At 45.7% G+C, this 21348-nt stretch overlaps 1 protein-coding gene across 1 annotated transcript; it reads right to left on the minus strand.

Annotated features, from left to right (window-relative positions):
* Nucleotides 1-2038: 2038 nt before the first annotated feature.
* Nucleotides 2039-6255, minus strand: LOC136500693 (bZIP transcription factor 29-like). The gene is made up of 4 exons (XM_066496103.1): nucleotides 5092-6255; nucleotides 4873-5005; nucleotides 4704-4788; nucleotides 2039-2668 (listed from the first exon to the last, which is right to left on the minus strand). The coding sequence occupies exons 1-4, from the start codon at nucleotides 6078-6080 to the stop codon at nucleotides 2424-2426; spliced, it is 1452 nt and encodes a 483-aa protein (XP_066352200.1). The 5' UTR covers nucleotides 6081-6255; the 3' UTR covers nucleotides 2039-2423.
* Nucleotides 6256-21348: the final 15093 nt, after the last annotated feature.

Raw genomic sequence — 21348 nt, forward strand, 5'->3', positions numbered from 1 at the left:
TGTACACATGGATCTGATAAAAGCTCGATGTTTTTGTGTAGTCACAAAAATGCGCAAACGGAGCATAGTGATATGAAAGAAGCACAATGACCTCACATTGCCAAAAGTCGCCGAGGGGCTCATTTTGCGACCCTTCACCCCTCGCCGAAAAGGTGTGAGGGGTTGGCGCCAAAGTAATCTAAAAGCTAGCTCCGAGGGGCTCATTTCACAAACCTTCGCCTCTCGCCAGAAAAGGTGTGAGGGGTTGGCACCGAAGTAATCTAAAAGCTAGCACTGAGGGGGCTCATTTCACGACCTTTCACCTATCACCCGAAAAGATGTGAGGGGTTAGCGCCAAAGTAATCTAAAAGCTAGCACAGATGGGCTCATTTCGCAACCCTTTGCCCATCGCCTCAAGGTACAGTGGTTGGCGCCGAAATAAGCTAAAATCACCGAGTGGCTCCTTTCGCCTCTCATAGCCCCGTCGCCTCGAAAGGTACGGGGTTGGCTCCAAAAAAATCAAAAAGTGCTGCTTTCGCCACCAATCGAATCGGGAGGATCTCCATTTATGACATTTCTGACATCTACCATGCCTGCGGCGTTCAACTCAACCATGCGAAACAATTTCTAGCAAGAACCGGTCACCTTTTCAAAGGATAAATGTTCGTTAATAAAATTTTATCTAAATATATTCATGTGAGGTCTTGTTTTGAAGGATTTATCGCAAGAAACACAATAATGTAATCGGAATTTAATATGGATACTTGGTTTAGCAGCTACTATTTTTTTAGTTTGTAGAAAACTGACATCATATCGTCAGCCATGCAACCTCACTACCCGAAAAAAAAAGAATCTGTCAATAACTTTGCATCACAATATCGCATTCTACTACTAAAGAAACAGTCCAACGTGTTTATATTGATCCATTAGAATGTATGTTGGCCCACTACCGAAATCGTCTTAGTAATCGGGCCGGTCACTCAACGCATGGCAGCGGAAAAATATTTGTCGGCGCGTTGCTAGCCTCCGGCCGCCCAGTCCATAACAGCTCCCGAGCATTTCCAACAGCTCCCCGATATCATCCCTTGTCCCTGTAAAACTGTTGTATTGGGGGAGAAGGCAATTTCATTACTTCAGCAACTCCCCAATAGTTCTTCCTATTTTTCTGGTCACCGATATCTCCTCCATCTCCCCTCAAATAAAGGGAGAGTTGCATCTTCCCAATAATGTTAGGACCACAACAACTGTCATCTTTTTTCTCCCACATCCTCTATTGTGATATGTGGGTCCCATGTTTAGGGAAGATTTATTGATGATATGTTAGAGCATGTCCTTCAATATTTCAAAAAAGTATTATTAGTGACCACCAATACCATTCTATACTATTGAGGATGATTTGCTGACGAAGATGCTCTAATTCAGCAGCCGCCACACACCCCCTGGCCCACATCTCGAAAATCGCACAAGATTTCAATCCGAAGAAAAAACTAATAGTTTCCAAAATTCTGATTACACCATTGTGATCCTCGTGACGAGATCTTCGAAAGAAGACTACACTTAGATATATTTAGCTAATTTTCTGTGTGAACATTTTTTCTGAAGGCGGAACAATTTATTATGAAGCTAGAACAATTGTTCTAGCATTTAAAAAATTTGTTCCTAAAAAATTTCATCCAAATATGGTCAAGTGTGGTCTTATTTCAAATATCTCACCATAAGAAACGTAATAGTGCAATCAAAATTTAATTTAGATACCTAATTTGAAAATATTGAATTTTTTGTTTGTAATCATGGTGGGCTTTATTGCTACTGGGCCTTATTGAGCCACAAATCACAGCAGGGAAGGGACATATATATCCAGGACACAAGGATCTCCCCCTGCATCACGTCTCATCTATCATGATGCATACTATCACAAGTCAGCAGAAGATCACTTCACAGTGTGCAGCACAGCCAGGCACCATGTGCTGTTGCTGCTTGCCCCCAGGCCCCAAGGTCCAGTGACCAACCCACAGCGGCCTGCAGTGAGCAAGCAACGCAACCAACAGCAGCCACTGACTGATGATCAACGAACACGCATGTTAAGTTGGGAGCCCTTCCACAGTCCAGACTCTAAAGGTACACTATAGATAATAATTACACTATTACGCTGGTACATTGTGACACCCTAGCCCTCTTAGACAAAGAACAGAAGAAGAAGCACCTCCGAGAGAACGTTCAGGGACGCTACCAAGACGCCTCAACACTAGGCAGGCAGGCACTCATGTATGGTACGACACCAAGACGACATACTCCAGCTAAGGTACTTGATTCGGCGAAAACAACTCAAATCACGGGACCACGGCGTCTCTCGCCCTACTATTGCTGCTATCCTACAACCTGTCTGATATACGCAAAAGATTGGGGTTTTTTCTTCCCACCCAGCATCCTTCAATTGGCCATGCTCAATTAGCTTCCGCGTCCCTTCTCTCAACCCCGGTCTGTGATGATTTCTGGGGCTGCTGCTGCTGCTGTCGCTGGCCTTGCTGCTGCTGTGTCTGGGGCGCCTGCTGCTGTATTTGCAGCTGCTGGAGCTGGAGCATCTGGGAGTTCATCTGCTGCTGTAGCCCCTTCAGCATCCGGCCATCGGTTATCTCCCCAGTTGCGAGTTTCAGACGCTGGACCTCGGCGGTTAACGCTTCGTTCAGGGCTGCACAGAGCATTCACATGAATCAGATCACATTACAAGAAGAGAAAATATAAATGGATGTAGGTAGTGCAACAGATTGGCAAAACTAAATAATACAGCAGGCAGTCAGGCACCCAGCATCGTGAAAGCAAAATGGCTATATTTGTAACTAAGCAAACATTGCAACTTGACTATATTTGTAACCCAGAATCTGAAGACTTGAAACAATGAAAGAAATACCAAATGAAGGGTGAGCAAGTACCAAATAGATCACAACATGACCATGAACAAGTAGAGAGTGGCACCAACCATGGCGGTAATGCAACATTACAAACATATAGGATTCCTATGTGGAAGTCTTTCTGCAAACACGCATGCAAGTTCTAACGGTAGGCCTAGCAGTCGCTAAAATAGTACCATCATGAAAGAAGAATCAACTTGCCGTACACAGCAACCAACGTTTTATCATGCCATTTAGAGTCACCCCTATGATTGGGAGAACAGTAGTACCTCTGCCTATGCTTTATCAGTGTTTAACATGAGTCGATAATGGTTACACTGCAAACTTGTAATACACCTTAAGTAATGAACTAAAATCAACCAATAGCACGGCATCATGGCAATTCATTCACTAGTGCTATTTACTGATCCTGAAATCCTACCCTCAAGGCAGCATTTGCTGAAACCAATTTTGGTACACCAGAAATAACAAATAAGCACAAAAGATAGGGCATGCATGGTGCAGGGAGAGGCAAGAAAACAATAAGCATCCTTCCTGTAAAATTTCAGAAACAATAAATAGAAAAAGTTCATTTGACACTCAAACTTCGTCTAGCTATCAAATAATGTTTTGATAATTGCTAAACTAAATTATGTTCATTAATATTAATAAGAAAAGAGAAGAGAAGTCTCTTACTAACAAGTTAGCAAATGTTAGCATACATCTATGCAGAACTTGTCAAGATAAGCAATGAACATCAAATCAAAACATGGCATACATGTGAGTGTGTTTGGATGCCGCTCTAGCCTGGGGGCTCTCGCCCAGGCATGCGCTGTGCATCTGACCCCAAGTGCTCGAAATCAAATGTCCTGACGCAGACAAGTTTCCCAAGCCACAATCCAAACACGCCCACAGTGCACCAGACTAAACTGGATATGGCTCATATACTATGTGATCGTGATAATCCGCAAATGATACTTTCACCCTTCATGAAAGACCACGTAGCATGTTTGGTTCAACCAAATAAGCATGCATATAAAAAAAACTTAAATAAATATATAGATGAGTTCCTTCAAGATGCTAAGAGCCATGCTCGTGATGTGTAATCTCCGCACAAGCCTTCTGTATGATATGATTGTGCTGTTTCTGATCATCCATCAAATGATCAAATTTGAAGTTACCGGCCAATCTGGAACTAACAACCCATTCATGGTTCATATCAAAAGCCCATGACCAAAAGAAAATTATGTATCTACCTAGTAATTGACAAATTATATGTCAGGGGGATTTCACTCTAGGCCATTTTCACATACTAGCATTAAGAGAACCAGTGTCATAGGTGTCGTCATGAGTTTAGCTCTAAAATTGAGGATCAACAAAAAGAATTAACAAATCAGGTTCTTTTTCATGTCAGATTGGCTGTAGTGTCCGCACAAAAAGGCTGTAGAACTTAGCATTTGCATCCAGTTGTGATGTATAAAGTACAATGTTAAGGATGCAGCTCAAGTAATAGCAAAACTCAACCCAGCAGAAGTATTCTCTATTATATCCCACGTGGAAAATCTCCAAATGACTATATACTCTATACTAACATTAAGCTGAAGAATGAGATGCATCAACCACAAAAAATACTGCCACAAGATTTACAACAGCAAGCAACCCATGCATAAGTAACTCTGTGAGCAACTTGACAACTGGATTTTGGAAATCCAACAGAATGAGCCATGCAAGGTACATTAACCATTTGCTAGCTTTTGAAGCAAGAAATTCTTGATTTTGTCCATTGCCACTAGAAAACTTGGGACCAATGCGGACGAGCATTACAACAAAGCTTACCATCTCTCAGCTGTGCTTGTTGCTCCATTGCTTGCAGCCTGATTTTCAACTCGTTGTTCTGAGTAGCCAGTCCAGCTGAGTCCCTCTGCAAACAAGCACAGCAAGGTTAACTTAAAACCATCACAATCAGAGGTTGAATCAAAATCCCCAGCAGTTCAACAGAACAAACCTGCAGCATTGTCAACTGTGCTGAGAGTGTTGTAGCCTCTGTCTGCAGCACTTGCACCTTATGCTCAAGCTCCTGAATGTACCTCATCTTGCGCTCCTTTGACCTTGCTGCTGACTGCCGATTCGCCAGAATCCTGAAAAAAAAATCCACAAGTCAGAATGCCCAATTTCAGGAAAAGAGAGAAATGTACCCAGTATATGAAGAAGAAATGCACTCCACCTCTTGACCCTCTTAGGATCCGTCAAAGCTATCTCAGCAAGTCGCTCATTCGCCATGATCTTCTTCTTCTCAGACTCGGTAAACTCTCCGTTGGCAAACTCCATATCAAACAGCGCGACAGCACCACCTTCCAGTGAGCCACTCCCACTCCTAGTGAGGCTGCCACCAGGAGACGGCAGCGGCAGCTTAGGAGACTCATCCCCCGCGGCGAAGTTGAGCTTGCCCATGAAGCTGTCCATGGACAGGCTGCGACAATGCCGCGAATTGCCCCCGCCCTTCCTGTCCGCGGACGTGGACTGGCTCTCCGCCTCGTTCTCGCTGCTCTCCGCCGCGCTCCCGGCCCGCGTGCCGCTGGCGCGGCTGTCGCGGTCGTCGTGGCGGTCCTCCGAGGAGTTGAGCGGGTCCAGCCCGTCCAGGTCCATGTACGAGTTGACGAGGTCGTAGAGCGCGGCGTCATCGCCGCCGCCGACGCCGTCGGCCGCAGTGGTGACCTCGCGCTTGACCGGCGCCGGCGGGGGCAGCGGCGGGCTGAGCTGCGCGAAGCCGAAGGGGATGTCGCTCTGCGAGCGGCGGTGGCCGGCCCTCCGGGGCGGCAGGCCAAGCGGCGGCGGCGGCGGCGGGTCGGCGGAGGTCGACGGCGGCGGGGAGGGCGGTATCGCGGGCGCCGCGCCCAGATCGGCGTAGGGCGGCAGCGGCGGCGGGAGCGAGTCCAGCGAGAAGAAGAGCGGCTGGGAGAGCGAGCGCGCGTGGTGGGCGCCAGCGCCGGGCGAAGGGATCTGGCCGTAGGGCGACGGGAGGCGCGCCTGCGGGTGCGCCGGCGGCCGGAGCGACGGCGAGAGGCGGCGGTACCCGGACGCCGCCGCGGCGGAGGCCAGGTCGAGCGGGGTCGGGGAGCGCGGCACCGGCGGCTGGCCCCCGAGCTGCTGCTGCGGCGAGAGGTGGTGGCGCGCGGCACCGGCGGGGTCGGCGGAGGCGCCCGGGTCGTCCATCCCGGCGCTACCCTCTCGAAGGCACGGAGCAGGAACTGCCGGAATGCCGGCGGCGAGCGCGAGGGGGAGACAAAGCCAAGGCGCCGCTCTGCAGCTGGAGGAGATGGCGAGGTGGATGAAGGAGGCAGGCGCACACGGAGCCCCAGTCGCCCAGGCGAGAGGAGAGCGAGCAAGAGCAAAGCTATCACTAGAAACAAAACACACTCAAAAAAATAAAAAGAGGAAATGTTTTTTTCGCAGAAGCAATTGGAATTTTCTGATTTAATTTTTTTTGCGGGGCTTAATCGGCGGTGGGTTCGCGTGTGCATGTGGCCCGACGGGGTTACGTGACGCGTGATCCTATTGGATGAAATGTCTAATCAGTCCCTCCTTTCCAGCGCTTATTTTATTCCCTTTCCGCGTCCCTAGTTTTTTCACACCGGATGCGCCGCTGGCCCGCATGGAGGAGGGTGTTTCGGATAATTTCGCCGTGGGGTTTGGTCGTTAATGATTGCCGGCGCCGCAATTAGTGGGTGCGTGTGCGTGGGGTGACTGGTGTGTGTGTGTGGACCATGGACTACGCTTCCTCCCACGCTCCACATGGGGGTTTTGACTTCCTCCGTGATTGGAGAATTGCGATTTTACAGTCATCCTCGTGCCCTGATTTTCTGGTAGCAGATGGGACTTGTTTTTGAGGTAAATAAGTGGGTACTTGTTTGCAACACGATTCAAAGGTTTCTATTTGCATGGGGAAATGATTTCGTCAATAGCATGAACATATATTATATACGACATTGCTAGCGCCCGGTCGTCGGACGTTCTACGCCTGCGCCGGCATCTGCCGCTCCCACAAAACTGCGCCCCCTCTGCTTGCCGCACCCACACGTCGCATGGGGACCGCCTCTGCCCCTACCGCCATCGGTCCTGTTCGCTTCGCTGAAAAGACAAGCTGAAAAATATTGTTTGCTGATTTATTGTGAGAGAAAAATATTGTTCTTTCACTGAAAAAGTACGGATGAAAAAGACAAGCGGCCCTCCGCTTCCCGAGCCCACTGCCGAGCAGCACTCCATCCCTCCGCTCCCCCCACGTGCATGCACGACGCCCAAGCAGCTACAACAAGCGGGTGTGGCAGGGTGGGTCACATTGCAATATGTTCAACATTTCAATCTACCTTTCAAACATCCAGATAAAATACTTGCAACATACGTACGAAACAACTGAAAACACTTGCAACATGCGTCTGAAAACACTTGAAAACTTTTGAAAAACCACTACAACACATGCAATATCCTGATAAAACACTTACAACATATGCAACATCTAGATCAAACACTTGAAATGAACGTCTGAAAAGCAGATTCAACATTTGGAACATACACTTGAAACAAACGTGTATAGCCATTGCAACATGTGTAACATAACGATATACTTTGTAACATCTAGATGAAACATCTTAAGCACTTAAAACATAAGCTTGCAACATGCGCTGCGCAAAAATATCACCTTGCTACTTGGACAAGCTACCCGAGTAGCATGGGCACACTGGCGAAGGAGAGCGCCGCGATGGCTAGGAGCTTTCCACGCGCCAAGGTGGAGCTCCCCTCTAGGGAGGTCTGCGTTGATGAGCGCCCGGAGGTGTAACATCCCTGGTGTTAGGCTTGCCTAATTGCACTTACATTTTATGAACATGAGCATCATTCATCCATTCATGAGCTTATATCACGTGAAACATGTGAAACATGACTATGAAACAAAAGTATCATTTCAATTGTTTTTCATCGTTTTAGTACATTCAGTGTTTGATTCTTGTGTGGCCAATGTGTGGTATGGCTAAATATATTGTTAAACAACTTAGCTATACTTAGAATGTCATTAGGAATAATGTTCATGTTGATCATTTTGCCTGATTAAGTTTCCAAGTCATGGTTTGACTTGTTTTGACCCTAGGACTTTTTGGTTTGACTGTTCAAAAAGTACCGCTTAGAATGTTTGCATGTCTGAGCAACCTAAAACAAAGTTGTAGCAAATTATATAAAGAACAAAAGTTATTTTATGACCAAGTCATGAAAATGTGCACAACATGCTCTAAATGGGCTCACAAGTCAGAAATTGGGTTGGATTCAACACTTAGAAATTTTCTAAGTACAAAACTCCACTTTTCAGTTTCTTGAACACGACTTTGGCATGATTTTACTCTTTGTCCTTTGTGAATTAGACATTGATCTCTAAATAAGTTTTGTAGCTGGTATGTAGGTGTACAACTTTTGTTTTGATTTCTTTCGCTAACGATCAACGGATTAGGAGATAGAGCATCATCAATTGGCGCTGTCAGTCAGCCCTTTGTTCTCTGAATCGCGCTACAGTGTTTCGGCTTCAGACCGGTCATGGCCGACCGAGGTCAGATGGCGGCCGCCGCGTGCCCGCCACGCGCTCAGCTCGCCCGGACCACACCGCGCGCTGGCTGGCTTGAAGAGGAGCGCGCCCTGCTGCCCTCCGCACGCGCTCTGCCCTCATCCACTCCTCCATTGCCTTCCCCATTCACAGCCGCAGCGCACCACCGACGCCATCAGCTCCACCGAGCTCGCTTAAGCTCGCCGCGGTGCCACAGCCACCACCATCCCACCTGTAGCTCCGCCATCGCCTCACGGACCTCGTCAGCGCCCTCACGGAGCTAGCCAAGCTTTAGGTGAGCGGCATTGCCGAACCATGCACCACCGCGGCATGGCCGCCATGGTCGCCGCCGGTGATCTCACGTGGTCTTGCCTGACCGCTTCACCGTAGCCGGTAGCCATAGCGTAGGAAGGTCCGTCTTGTTCACTGAAAGCTTACACGCGCCTTGTCTGGCCACCAAACGCCGGGGTTCACCAGAGCACCACCGTGCGCCATGGCCAAGCCACCGTGGGCCATGGCCGACGTCCCTAGAGTCCGCTAGAGCTTAGGGTTAGTAGGTCTTTTGGAGTGGTAGGTCATGGCGTGCACGGAGGTACCCTCCACGTCGCCGGTGAAGCCACCGCCGGCGATCTACGCCGTCTTCCGCACCGTCGAAGCCGCCTCCTCTGTTTTGGTGTGGATGACATGCGGGCCCGATTTGCTGGAGGGCCCCAGCTGTCAGCGTCTATTGAATGAAAAGCTAGTGCATTTGTTCTGATTTTGATGCTATTTTGTGAAATTTGTATCTCAAGTTTTGTAAATCCAATTTAAGTGAGTCTAATTTTGTTAGGATCTGAGTGGAGTCTAGTATTTAAGAAAAATATAACATCAGCACTTATAGTATAATTTTTGGATGAATTAAATAGGAACTTGAAATGTATTTTTAGATGCATGCAAACTTGTTTGAATTTTATCTTGAGTTTCTGTGGTCCAAAAATTATGAAATTTTGTGGGTATGCTAGTGACTGCTTAAAGCAAGAGAAGAACAACAATGTGTATGCTACTTCCAAGACTCGCAAGAGAGCTTTTGAGTTGGGTCCGTCCTAGCCAAGGGCCCCAATGGCAAACCATTCTACGTATCGTTCGCCTGCCCCTGGTGCGAGGTTCAGGCCACCCCAACATAGGAATCAGAATGCCCAGCAACCTCAGAGGAATCAGAAGCCATTCAAAATGGCGGTGCCACAAGCCAAGACTGGACAAGGCAATTCTTCTAGAGCTGCTACTCAAGTAAGAGGACCGTGTTACAACTGCAATCAATCTGGGCACTTTGCGAAGTTTTACCCATATCCCAAGAAGCAGCAGAATCAGTACCAAGCTTGTGTGCACCACACCACCATTGATGACATCCCAGAAGGAGAACCCATGACAGCCGGTATGTTTTCTATCAACAATCATCCTGCAGTCGTTTTATTTGATTCTAGATCGTCTCATTCATTCATAAGTCAAGCATTTGCAAGGAAGTATGAGCAAAAGATAGTTGAAATGGAATATGCTTATCGGATCAGTTTAGCTGGGGCTGATCTGTTAACTAATCAGATAATCCGGGGGGTAACCCTGTGTGTAGCAAACAGGCAGTATAAGCTTAACTTGATAGTTATGCTAGGGTTAGTTCTGGATGTAATCTTGGGAATGAACTGGATGAATAAGATGGGAGTAGTAATTGATGTTGGAGGAAGGAACATTTCTCTCAAGGAACCTGTTGGAGAAGGTACATTTCAAGTAACTTTACCTCAGAGAATAGAGCTGGCCAGTACAACTTGTGCAGTCCAAACTACACTTATAGTAAGATTCCAGTAGTGTGCGAGTTTCTGGACGTGTTTCCAGATGAGTTACCTAGTCTTCCACCAGACTGAGATGTTGAGTTCGCCATTGAGTTAATCCCTGGAACACCACCAATCTCAAGAAGGCCGTATCGGATGCCTCCAAATGAATTAGCCGAGTTGAAGAAGCAACTCAATGATCTATTGGCTAAGGGTTTGATTTGTCCTAGTTCCTCGGAATGGGGATGTCCCACACTGTTCGTGAAGAAGAAGAAGGATAACTCCTTACGAATGTGCGTGGACTACCAGCCACTGAATGCAGTGACAATTAAAAACAAGTATCCTTTACCTTGGATTGATATCTTGTTTGATCAATTGTCAAAAGCCAAAGTGTTCTCCAAGATAGATTTGAGATCAGGGTACCATCAGATCAAGATTAGACCACAAGATATATCCAAAACTGTGTTCTCCACCAGATATGGTTTGTACGAGTATCTTGTCATGTCTTTTGGTTTGACAAATGCTCCTGCATACTTTATGTATCTGATGAATTCGGTCTTTATGCCAGAGTTGGATCAGTTCGTGATTGTGTTCATTGATGATATTCTGATATACTCTACGAACGAACAAGATCATGCCGAGCACCTAAGAATTGTCTTGACTAGACTCAGAGATCACCAGTTGTTTGCTAAGTTTAGTAAATGTGAGTTCTAGCTGAAGACAGTTCCTTTTCTCGGTCACGTGTTATCCAAGAATGGAATCTCAGTAGATCCGAGCAAAGTACAAGAGGTTATGGACTGGAAGGCACCAAGCATAGTTCATGAGGTTCGAAGTTTTCTCGGATTAGCCAAATACTATCGCTGTTTTATCCCAGACTTCTCAAAGATTGCCAAGCCGATGACAAGTTTGCTACAAAAGGACCATAAGTTTGCTTGGACAGAGGAGTGTGAGGCAGCTTTCTGCACCTTGTGGAAATTGCTAACCACTGCTCCTGTTCTGGCGCAACCAGACATAGAGAAGCCGTTTGATGTGTTTTGCGATGCATCAAAGAATGGTTTAGGATGTGTCCTGATGCAAGATGGAAGAGTTATTGCATATGCCTCACGTCAGTTGAGGAAGCATGAGGTTAACTATCCTACGCACGATTTAGAGCTTGCAGCTGTTGTGCATGCTCTAAAGATTTGGAGACACTACTTGCTTGGGAATGTGTGCAATATCTTTACAGATCATAAGAGTCTCAAGTATATATTTACTCAGTCTGAGTTGAATATGCGACAAAGAAGATGGTTAGAGTTGATAAAGGATTATAATTTGAATGTGCACTATCATCCGAGAAAGGCAAATGTAGTAGCAGATGCCTTAAGTAGGAAGTCACATTCTCTTGCTGTGTAACCATTGTTTGAGGATGAGTTCAATTTGTTACATCCTGCTGTGTTGCATAATATCCAGGTTAGCTGTACCTTGGAGAGCAAGATCATTGAGGGTCAGAAAACAGATAAGGGAATATTCTATATCAAGGAGAAAATAAAGAAAGAACCAACTAAGCACTTTAGAGTGGATGAACAAGGAGTGTTATGGTTTAAGGACCATTTGGTTGTACCGAAGGATCGAGAGCTCAAGAACAAATTGATGGATGAAGCTCATCACTCTAAGTTATCTATCCATCCTAGAAGTAACAAAATGTACCAAGAATTAAGACCTCGTTATTGGTGGACAAAAATGAAGAAGGAGATTGCAGCTTATGTTGCTCATTGCGACATATGTTGTAGAGTGAAGGCTCTTCATATGAGACCTGCGGGAATGTTGCAACCTTTGTCAATACCAGATTGGAAATGGGACGATATAAGTATGGATTTTATCATCGGATTCCCTACCACACCAAAGGGAAATGATTCGATTTGGGTAATTGTAGATCGCCTTATCAAATCAGCTCACTTTTTACCAGTCAAAACAACATTTCAACCACCTCAGTATGCTGAGAAGTATATTGCAGAGATTGTCCGATTACATGGTATACCAAAGACTATCATGTCTGACCGTGGGTCACAATTTACTGCTCATTTTTGGGAGCATCTTCATAAAGGTTTGGGTACTAGCTTGATTCATAGTACAGCTTACCACCCACAGACAGATGGGCAGACAGAGCAAGTTAATGCTGTTCTTGAAGATATGCTTAGAGCTTGTGTGTTGTCGTCTAAGGGTTCATGGGAATCATGGTTACCTTTGGCAGAGTTCGCTTACAACAATAGCTACCAAGAGAGTATAAAGATGGCTCCATTTGAAGCATTGTATGGTAGGAAATGTAGGACACCATTGAATTGGGTAGAGCCGGGAGAAAGAAGGTTTTACAGAGTCGATTTTGTGGACGATGCTGAGAAAAAGGTCCATATTATCCAACAAAACATGAAGGCGGCACAGTCACGCCAGAAGAGCTATGCTGATAGGAGAAGGAGACCGCTAGAATTTCAAGTTGGTGACTACGTTTATCTGAAGGTCACTCCAATGAAGAAAGTGCAAAGGTTTGGAGTAAAGAGAAAACTTGCTCCTAGGTTTGTAGGACCATACCAGATCATAGAAAAGAAGGGTCCCGTGGCTTATAAGTTACAGTTACCAGAAGCGATGGGTTCGATCTTCCCAGTCTTTCATGTATCATAATTGAAGAAGTGCTTGCGTATTCCGAAAGAGAGAATAGAACCTCAGAGTATTCAGCTCAAATCAGACTTGGAATACCATGAGCAACTATTTCGAGTTTTGGACACTAAGGACAGAGTCACTCAGAATAAAGTGGTAAGAACATATAAGATACAGTGGAGCCATCATGGTGATGGTGATGCGACATGGGAAACAGGAGAGTATCTTCAAAACGCTTATAAGGATTTTTATAATAAATGGTTCGTAACTCTAAATCTCGGGACGAGATTCTTATAAGGGGGGGGGGGGGCTGTAACACCCCTGGTGTTAGGCTTGCCTAATTGCACTTACATTTTATGAACATGAGCATCATTCATCCATTTATGAGCTTATATCATGTGAAACATGTGAAACATGACTATGAAACAAAAGTATCATTTCAATTGTTTTTCATCGTTTCAGTACATTCAGTGTTTGATTCTTGTGTGGCCAATGTGTGGTATGGCTAAATATATTGTTAAACAACTTAGCTATACTTAGAAGGTCATTAGGAACAATGTTCATGTTGATCATTTTGCTTGATTAAGTTTCCAAGTCATGGTTTGACTTGTTTTGACCCTAGGACTTTTTGGTTTGACTGTTCAAAAAGTACCGCTTAGAATGTTTGCATGTCTAAGCAACCTAAAACAAAGTTGTAGCAAATTATATAAGGAACAAAAGTTATTTTGTGACCAAGTCATGAAAATGTGCACAACATGCTCTAAATGGGCTCACAAGTCAGAAATTGGGTTGGATTCAACACTTAGAAATTTTCTAAGTACAAAACTCCACTTTTCAGTTTCTTGAACACGACTTTGGCATGATTTTACTCTCTGTCCTTTGCGAATTAGACATTGATCTCTAAATGAGTTTTGTAGCTGGTATGTAGGTGTACAACTTTTGTTTTGATTTCTTTTGCTAACGATCAATGGATTAGGAGATAGAGCATCACCAATTGACGTTGTCAGTCAGCTCTTTGTTCTCTGAATCGCGCTACAGTGTTTCGGCTTCAGACCGGTCATGGCCGACCGAGGTCAGATGGTGGCCGCCACTCGCTCGGCTCGCCCTGACCATGCCGCGCGCTGGCTGGCTTGAAGAGGAGCGCGCCCTACTGCCCTCTGCACATGCTCTGCCCTCATCCACTCCTCCGTTGCCTTCCCCATTCACAGCCGTAGCGCACCGCCAACGCCATTAGCTCCGCCGAGCTCGCTCGAGCTCGCCGCGGCACCACAGCCACCACCATCCCACCCATAGCTCCGCCATCGCCTCACGGACCTCGTCAGCGCCCTCATAGAGCCAGCCAAGCTTTAGGTGAGCGGCATTGCCGAACCATGCACCACCGCAGCATGGCCGCCATGGTCGCCGCCGGTGATCTCACGTGGTCTCGCCTGACCGCTTCACCGTAGCCGGTAGCCATAGCGTAGGAAGGTCCGTCTTGTTCACTGAAAGCTTACACGCGCCTTGTCTGGCCACCAAACGTCGGGGTTCACCAGAGCACCACCGTGCGCCATGGCCAAGCCACCGTGGGCCATGGCCGACGTCCCTAGAGTCCGCTAGAGCTTAGGGTTAGTAGGTCTTTTGGAGTGGTAGGTCATGGCGTGCACGGAGGTACCCTCCACGTCGCCGGTGAAGCCACCGCCGGCGATCTACGCCGTCTTCCGCACCGTCGAAGCCGCCTCCTCTGTTTTGGTGTGGATGACATGCGGGCCCGATTTGCTGGAGGGCCCCAGCTGTCAGCGTCTATTGAATGAAAAGCTAGTGCATTTGTTCTGATTTTGATGCTATTTTGTGAAATTTGTATCTCAAGTTTTGTAAATCCAATTTAAGTGAGTCTAATTTTGTTAGGATCTGAGTGGAGTCTAGTATTTAAGAAAAATATAACATCAGCACTTATAGTATAATTTTTGGATGAATTAAATAGGAACTTGAAATGTATTTTTAGATGCATGCAAACTTGTTTGAATTTTATCTTGAGTTTCTGTGGTCCAAAAATTATGAAATTTTGTGGGTATGCTAGTCTTGCTTAGTAGAAGCTCTGGTAAAAATTTGAGAGTCATTGCATATATGGTTTTTGAGTTAGAGATTTTACTTTTATCATTGATTAATACTTGTGTGAATTTTCATAATTTTTCTATAGATCCAGTAAAGGTAAAATTTGGTGAGTACTATTCTTATGCTAGAATGATACTAGAAAAAATATGAAATCTGTTGTTTGACACTTTTAACTAAGGTTTTCCTATTTATGCCTTTTTAAGCATTTATGCCTTGTCATTTTTGTGTAGGCTATTTTAGTTATCCAAATGCCATGAAAATTTTATGGTAGTCTACTTAGAGTAGTACTATGCTACTGTAATTTTCTCAGATTTTTATGAGCACCAAAAATATATGTTGCTGTGGTAGCCCTAGTTAAAATGAAATAAAATAATCTTCTTTAATGCGAGTTTAGTTGATAATGTTCGCTTTGGTGTATCTTTGAAGCATCTTAATTTGCTGTGGTGATTTGGCATGTTAGTACAGTGGTTATCGTAGTAGATAATAGTACATGTTCTTGGATGATGTTGACTACCTTGTAGAAGAGCTTTGCTACGACCTATACATGCTCCTCTACATTTCATGCATCATAATCATTACATGTCATCTCTCCGATGCACCTCTGCATTAACACTTATGCATCTGCATCATATAGGATCACATGAGGAGTTGCTAGTAGCAGTTCAGGAAGAGCAGACCGGGACCGATCCACAAGAAGTCTAGGCACAGGAGGTGCTCGAGGAAGAAGAGCAAGGAGAGGACTTGCCGGAGTGCGTGGATCACCAACCTAGTTCGTTCAAACGAGGCAAGCCCCGGAGCATTCAGTCTCCTACTTTATGAAAGCAATTCTTTCTATATATATATGCGTTTATATATTATTGCATTAAGTTGTAGGAGTTGATTGAAACCGTTGATGCATTCCTTACTATCCTTGCCCACCTTATTACCTTTTCCCTGTTAGGTCAGGATCGACTAACTGCTTAGCCTTGCTTAGACCGATAGCGATCGGTGATACCCGATCACCTACATTATAGGTGGTTACTGGAAGAAATTGGCTATGGAAAGAATGATATCCTGGAATTAACCATATGTGATGGAAAACTAGAGACCGGACGAAAAAGTTGGAGGCAACCAGACAGGGTTCTGGGGTGCTATTAGTTTCTGTCTATGTCGATTAAGGACCGATCGTTGCTCGTCCCTCTTGTCATGTTGAACGCATGCCTCACATTTAGCTGGCCGAATAAAGTACTTTTCGACCGCGAAGCTAGTGGCACTATTCAGGCCAGGATCTACACGGGTGCGTGTATTGGTGCTGATGGGGGTATGACAGGGGCACGAAGAGTGAGCCCAAGGGCAGGTGTGACCTAATTCCTAGCAGTCGGACAGTCCCTGGGTACTGCGGCTCCAGATTGTCCCGCGGCTACCTAAAAAGTGTCATTGGTGATCTATAGCTCACTTGATCGGTGGGTGTGGTTTGTGTGAGGAATAAACCACCAGCTGGTTAGGAATCGATTCGAATCACCATCGCTCCTGGATAGTGAGCACTTGACTCGAGCTACGGCATCGTAGTAATTATTATGGAACAATGATGGTTATCTGGATGGTATGGACATGCTAAAGCTAAATTGGTAACTGGATGTTAACGGTTAATCATGTGATTGTTATAGTATAGGTGCTTACCTAGATGAATAGGTTATAATAAAAGAGGATGCAAAGTATTTAAAATGATGTTTTCAGGATAGCTTATGCTTTTCGCAAACAAGTCAACTAGTCCACTAAAGAAAGCCTTGCATAATCCTTGGTGTCGCTTTATTTTGGTTTAAGACGGGTAAGTCTAGCTGAGTACCTTCTCGTACTCAGGGCGTTGTTCCTATTGTTGTTGCAGATGGTCAAATGTACTACGGCTATTGCATTAACTGCCTGTACCTGGCGATGGGTGCCAACTAGGACCGAGGGCAATTGATCACTCTGTATCTCTCATCTGATGCTTTTGTTGGAGATGACTACCTACTGGCACTATATCTGAACTAAAAGTGTGTGTGTGGCTTTAAAATGATTTACTTCCGCTATTTCTGTTGAACTTGGTTTGTAATAACTTTATGTTCTAAACTCTGATGTATCCACTGTCATTGTAAACTTTATGTAACGTGTGACGGTACTTGCTAAACTTGTGCGATCTTGGTTTGTATGTTGATTGGTTTGAAATCCTTCATGGTTTCACGGACTACCAGGTTATATGGGCTTAAGTTCGCTAAATTATCTGCTTCGGTGGAAGATTTTCTTACTTAATCTCGTATAATTGGTCAGTTCTGTTACAGGAGGAGGTTGTTGTTGTCGTCTCCCACACCGCCGAAGACGTTCGACTCGTCGACCACGCCGGCATCGACGAGGTTCCGGAGGAGGAGTGGGCGCAGCGTGGCGGCGGACGCGACGCAGAGCGGGATGGGGGCAGCGCGCGGCGACGAGGCAGAGTGGGGCGGGTGCTCGATGCGGTGAAGCCACGAATTTCTATCGGTGAGGATTCTGTTGTGGGGTAGAGTGAAGCAAGTCGATTGCCTGTTGGGCCTAATCGCTGTGTAGGCCGGGATGAGGGTATCCGGATGAACACGCCCTGACAGACACCCTAATCATAGCATTACGAATTATATAAGTGTGTTTAAAGAGCTTTAGGAGAGAGATAGACATGAATGACAAGTTCAACCTGAGAATCTGTGTTGACTCGGCGGGATGCGGTGAATTTGAGTTCACTGACTCCACCCTGCGTGCCTTGCTTGCCTTATGTTTTTCTTGTATTCAAGGTGAAATATAAGTGTATTTCTTTTATTATATATCTCTTCTTTATCTCTATCTCTATCTCTACACCTATAAATCACCAGTTATCTCTATCTCTATAAATCACCAGTTACAATTACCGTACATCTACCCTAAATTACCACCTCCATAGAGATGACTTTTACTTCAGCTACCCAAAATATGCACCCAAACATGCAACATCTTAAAAACGTATGCAACGGATCATCTCTCGGCCATTCTCCCTATTTACTCAACCAAATCCAATGTCCAAGGTTCAATGGATCTCCACATCCCGCGGTCGAGCACCCTCCCTCTGCCCCAGCCCCCCCCCCCCCCGCACCCACATCCTGTGGCAACGATTCGATCCCTCCGCAAGTTGTCATTTTTTCCAAAAAAAAATGAAACACCATCTGTTCGCGTCTCTCTCTCTGCCCCGATGCGGATTTCTGCCTCCTGTTCGCCATCGTCGTACGCTCATCACCGTCACCCCCGCTCCTCTTCCTCCCCTATAACCTCCTCCTCTCTTCTACTACCACGAGACGCGGCTCAGCTCCTCCTCAAAGCATGTGAAATCCAGGGCGTGTGGCAGCGGCGCGGACGAGTAGGAGGAGTGGGGGGATCCCGCATCTAGGGGTCCCCCGCGCTGCTGGTTCTTTCCCGCTAACATCGCCCAGCGGTCGGCCGCATGCACCAGAGGTGATGGACTCGCGCACGCGACGATGGAGGAGATGGCGACAACCTGGGATGATGACCGAATTGCGGCTATCTGCGCGTGACCCGGCGTGTGTGCCGTCCTAGGACGACGTCTTGCTCACGGCCACCAACCCCTAGCAGGTCGCGCTCTATAACCACCAACTCGAGTGCGCCCGCGCTCTCGGTCGCTTCCTTGTCTCCACCGCGACCATCGTCGTCCCAGCCCCGACGGTGTCCGCATCGGCTCCAGCACCACCATGCTCCACGCCGTCGCCACCCTTGCTCGCCACCTCGCCACCCAGATCCAACCTACTTCATCAGTTTCAAATTATAAGACGTTTTGGCTTTTCTAGATTCATAGTTTTTGCTACACCCTAGATATATGTTATGTCTAGATACGTAGCAAATTCTATGAATCTAAAAATGCTAAAACGTCTTATAATTTAGGATGGAGACCTACCCTCTGCCCTATCACTACCTTCCTTTACTCTACTCGACCCATTGTTCTATTGGCCTATTGGGATGTCTTCGCAGGCTTCCAAGGAAGAGATCGCCGAATTCCTCTTTGAAGGAAATGGTTGTTTGTGGGATGAGGCCGTGATCTCCGCGGCATCGGGCTTCGTGTGATCGACATGGGTGGTGCGTAAAAAAGGCGTCTTTTTTGGATCCGGGGAGAAGAGGATAGGATTTTGGGTGGGCTTTCTTCTTGTGTAATCAAGCTCACTCTTTGTTGAATCCTGCAAGTGGCTTGTGTTAGATTTGGGTCCTCTTTGTTCTTCATCATTAAACACAATTGGAAAAGGTCCTTTCTTCATCTAATTCCTTGATAATTTCCTTTTTCTGTTTACCAACTTTGTGAGATAGTGAGGAATGTGCAGAGGTTGGATCCTAAGATGGCCCTAATTATAGAGTTGAACGTAATGGAACGTCTTTTAGTTTTGCAATATCTTTCTTCTTGTCATAAGACAAAATATAAGGAAAAGATAAAATGTGAAGCTGGCAAATGATTTGAGATATATAGGAGATACGTAGATATGTTTGTGTCTATTTTTAAGAGGACGAAAGAAATAGCTGATTTTCATTAACTTCTCCTCCATCTAAAGATATCAAAAGTAAGTCATAGTATACACTAGAAACCAACAGATGACTTTATTCAGTAGATAGCAAACATCTTTTTGGAGGATTTCAAATCAAGAGGTTAATACTTTCTGACCAAGGAGAGGATGAAAAAAATAACATTATATAGGGGGGGGGGGGGGGGGTGTTAACTTAAGAATAGCAAGATTTACTCTGTCTTAGACATACAACAAGCCCAATAGTAAAGCCAAGCGTTTGGCTATAAGTCAAGTTGCAAAAGCTAAGCTATACAATAGTTGTTTTCTATTTGTCTATAAAAAATTATTATTATTATTATCTGGTACTACTTTTTACTTGTCTCACATCATCTTTTCCTGTTAGTTCCCAACTTGTCGGTTGCAGGAGAGTCAAGCTCTCCTCTCTTTCCCCTCCCTTCTCTTCTCATATCATCAAAAAAATACATATAGTGATAAGACTATTATTGTAGTTGCTCTTATATAGGATTCGATAACCTAAGGGCTAAGGGCAAGTGGCTTCTTAAGATGGATGGGTGGAGTATTTTCACATTCATGAGGGAAATTATTTTGTTGATTCCATGGGTGGTAACTTGAAAGATAATGAGGGGATAGATGCACAACAAGATCATCCTAGAAGAATCGGTGTTCTGTTGGCGGGACGCATGAGGCCACCATATATGCAAGGTGTTTTGTTTTATCTGGAGAGAAACTGACGGTTTGTCTACTGGTATTCTGGCGTGCCCAACAGATTCGCCGAGGCCCGAGAGCATAGCGTCTGAATTCTAAAGAGGTCCTACTAGCTTTGACGTTCAAACACAAAGAACTTTTTTTTTTTTTGCGATATCAGGGAAAGATAAAGTAAAAGAGAAGCAAGCAAATTATCTGTTCTGAGGTATATAGATGTGTCTGTCTCTAGTTTAAAAGGTCAAAATTTCAATTAATCGTGCAGCCAAGCAAAGAATTAACACAAATGCAGCCGAGAAGCAGACAGGCCCAGGCCAAGACTAAATAAAACCCAAAAGAAAAACACGGCGGTGGCTTGACGACCGAGCAGAGTCCCCAATTCGCCGGTAAGCAATGAAATTTTGACGATGTGCGCCAAAAGACTGGCAGAGACTACTACTAGTATATACTGTATGAAGAGCTGTATATCTTTTTTTTTTCTCAAAATATCTCTGTAGTCTCTTCCACCAGCTTAATTAATTAATTAACTCAGGTAATTCACGGCAGAGCTAGACAGAGGCGGCCGGTCAGAGAAAAAAAAGGGTTTCTTGCACGTCCTAGACGTCTAGACGATCTGGCGGACAGGAACAGGTATTGTCGATTGACAAAATTTAACAGGGAGCCGAGCCAGGCGACGGTCGGCGCGGCGCCACTCGTCGCCGTTTCACCCGCACTTGCCTGCGCCGGTACGGTGGGAGAGGAGAGACGAGAGGGACGGACAGCGAAATGGCCCGGGGCCCGGGCCCGGGGGGGAGGAGAGGAAATCGAGCCGCTGCTAGCCGGCGCCGGGGGAATCAGCGAGGAATATGGACCGGATGGGGGCCATGAGCGGGCCGGCGTCGGTGTCCATGCAACGTGGTGTGCGCCCGCTGGACGTGCGCGAGAGCGACGGCGCGCTGATCACCGACAGGAGACCCGAGACCTTACATCCTCCGACAGGCTATATAAAATACGATGTCAGAAGAGATATACCCTGAAAATCAATTTGTAAAAATAGTTCTCTTTTAGATCTTGTTATTAAAAAAAACTAAAAATAGATATCGAACCCTTTATCTGTAATACTAACTAAATGTAGAATGGGAGCGGTTATTGAA

Source organism: Miscanthus floridulus, chromosome 13 (genome assembly GCF_019320115.1).
Source record: "Miscanthus floridulus cultivar M001 chromosome 13, ASM1932011v1, whole genome shotgun sequence".
Classification (NCBI taxonomy): Eukaryota; Viridiplantae; Streptophyta; class Magnoliopsida; order Poales; family Poaceae; genus Miscanthus; species Miscanthus floridulus.